The sequence below is a fragment of the Emiliania huxleyi genome (assembly GCF_000372725.1).
Source record: "Emiliania huxleyi CCMP1516 unplaced genomic scaffold EMIHUscaffold_5784, whole genome shotgun sequence".
Classification (NCBI taxonomy): Eukaryota; Haptophyta; order Isochrysidales; family Noelaerhabdaceae; genus Emiliania; species Emiliania huxleyi.
Genome location: NW_005197660.1, coordinates 1 through 1,530, shown reverse-complemented (window position 1 = coordinate 1,530; position 1,530 = coordinate 1). Strand labels below are relative to the sequence as shown.

The 1,530-nt window shown below is 66.1% G+C and overlaps 1 protein-coding gene across 1 annotated transcript; it reads right to left on the bottom strand.

Annotated features, from left to right (window-relative positions):
• Nucleotides 1–477: 477 nt before the first annotated feature.
• Nucleotides 478–924, bottom strand: EMIHUDRAFT_50327 (hypothetical protein; the record flags this gene model as incomplete). The annotated part of the gene is made up of 1 exon (XM_005764859.1): nt 478–924. A coding segment is annotated over one exon (447 nt), but the record flags the coding sequence as incomplete, so codon positions are not given.
• Between the last annotated feature and the right edge of the window lie 606 nt (nt 925–1,530).

The window sequence follows — 1,530 nt, the reverse complement described above, 5'->3', positions numbered from 1 at the left end:
GTGGGGAGGTGTGGGGAGGTGTGGGGAGGTGTGGGGAGGTGTGGGGAGGTGTGGGGAGGTGTGGGGAGGTGTGGGGAGGTGTGGGGAGGTGTGGGGAGGTGTGGGGAGGTGTGGGGAGGTGTGGGGAGGTGTGGGGAGATGTGGGGAGGTGTGGGGAGGTGCGGGGAGGTGCGGGGAGGTGTGGGGAGGTGTGGGGAGGTGTGGGGAGGTGTGGGGAGGTGTGGGGAGATATGACTGTCAGGGCTCGGCGGAGCGTCAAAGGGGCGGGCGGGCGGGCGGCGGCGGGCAGCGGCGGCGGGCAGCGGCGGCGGGCAGCGGCGGCGGGCAGCGGCGGCGGGGGTGGGCGGCGGCGGCGGGCAGCGGAGAGTGGGTGGCGGGTAGTTGGGCGGCGGGCGGCGGGTAGTTGGGCGCGGGTAGTGGGCGACGGGTGGCGGCGGCTGGCGGCGGTGGCGGGCGGCGGGCGGCGGTGGCGGCGGTTGCCTGGGAGACGCCCATCATCTCGGGCACGAGCTTGTTGAGGTCTGCGCACTTGTAGGAGAGGCACTGCTTGTTGCCCGCGCTGTCGAAGGTCTGCAGCGCCGATTCGAACGCCTTGTACTCCTTCTTGGTCGCCTTTTGCGTGAGCGAGAAGGAGCGAACGCACACGACGGGCTGGCCAATCAGCGACGTGAACTTGAGCCGGATCTGCGCCTTGACTTCGGTCTGGTCGTGGAGGGACGGGTCGTTGATGAAGGCCTGCCCCGACTTGCAGTTGGGCGGCAGGTCGCCGGTGCAGGCCATTTTCATCGCCTCGATGACTGTCGTCTTGCCGCAGCCATTCTTGCCGACGATGAGCGTCAACGGCTTGTCGAACTGGATGACCTGCGCCGAGTTGGGGCTGTACGAGCGGATGCCACGGATCGAGAGCTTCTCTATCGAGGTCATCCCGTTCTCCAGCAGGTCCTGACGGACTCTGGACTGTGGGGAGCGGCCGCTCTCGCGCCAACGGGGAGAAAAAAGAATTTAAACATCCCTACTCCAAGTGCTCCAAGTGCTCCAACTCTCTCTCACAGCACACAGGCTCGACACAGGTACGAACTGGCGCGTGCTAGTACTATCACCGGCACACCACCGGAGCCGCCTAAGCGACTCCGTTAAGAACGGCAATGCACTTCGCTCCGTGCACAATGCCGCTGTCCCCGCACGCTAGCTCGTTCACCGTCTGCCACGCCACGGCGGTGTGGAGAACGACAGACAAGCGCTGCATCTGCAGCCCGTGCCAGTTCTTGGTGGTCCATGTGACCTCATCGAGGTGCTGAGCGTGCGAAAGTTTGTTACTCAGCTGGTCCGCCGCCTGCCGAAGAATTCTGCGGACGCCGTCCCCGAAGCCGCCGAACGTCTCGAAGTCGAGCAAACGCAGGTCGCAATTCTTCTCCCGCGCGAACCGGTAGTCGCCCTTCTTGTAGGGGGCCGTCACAGGTGCCCCCGCCTCCGCCTCCCCCTCACTCTCCCCCTCCGAGAAAAAAGAATTCACAGCCTCCGCCTCATGCA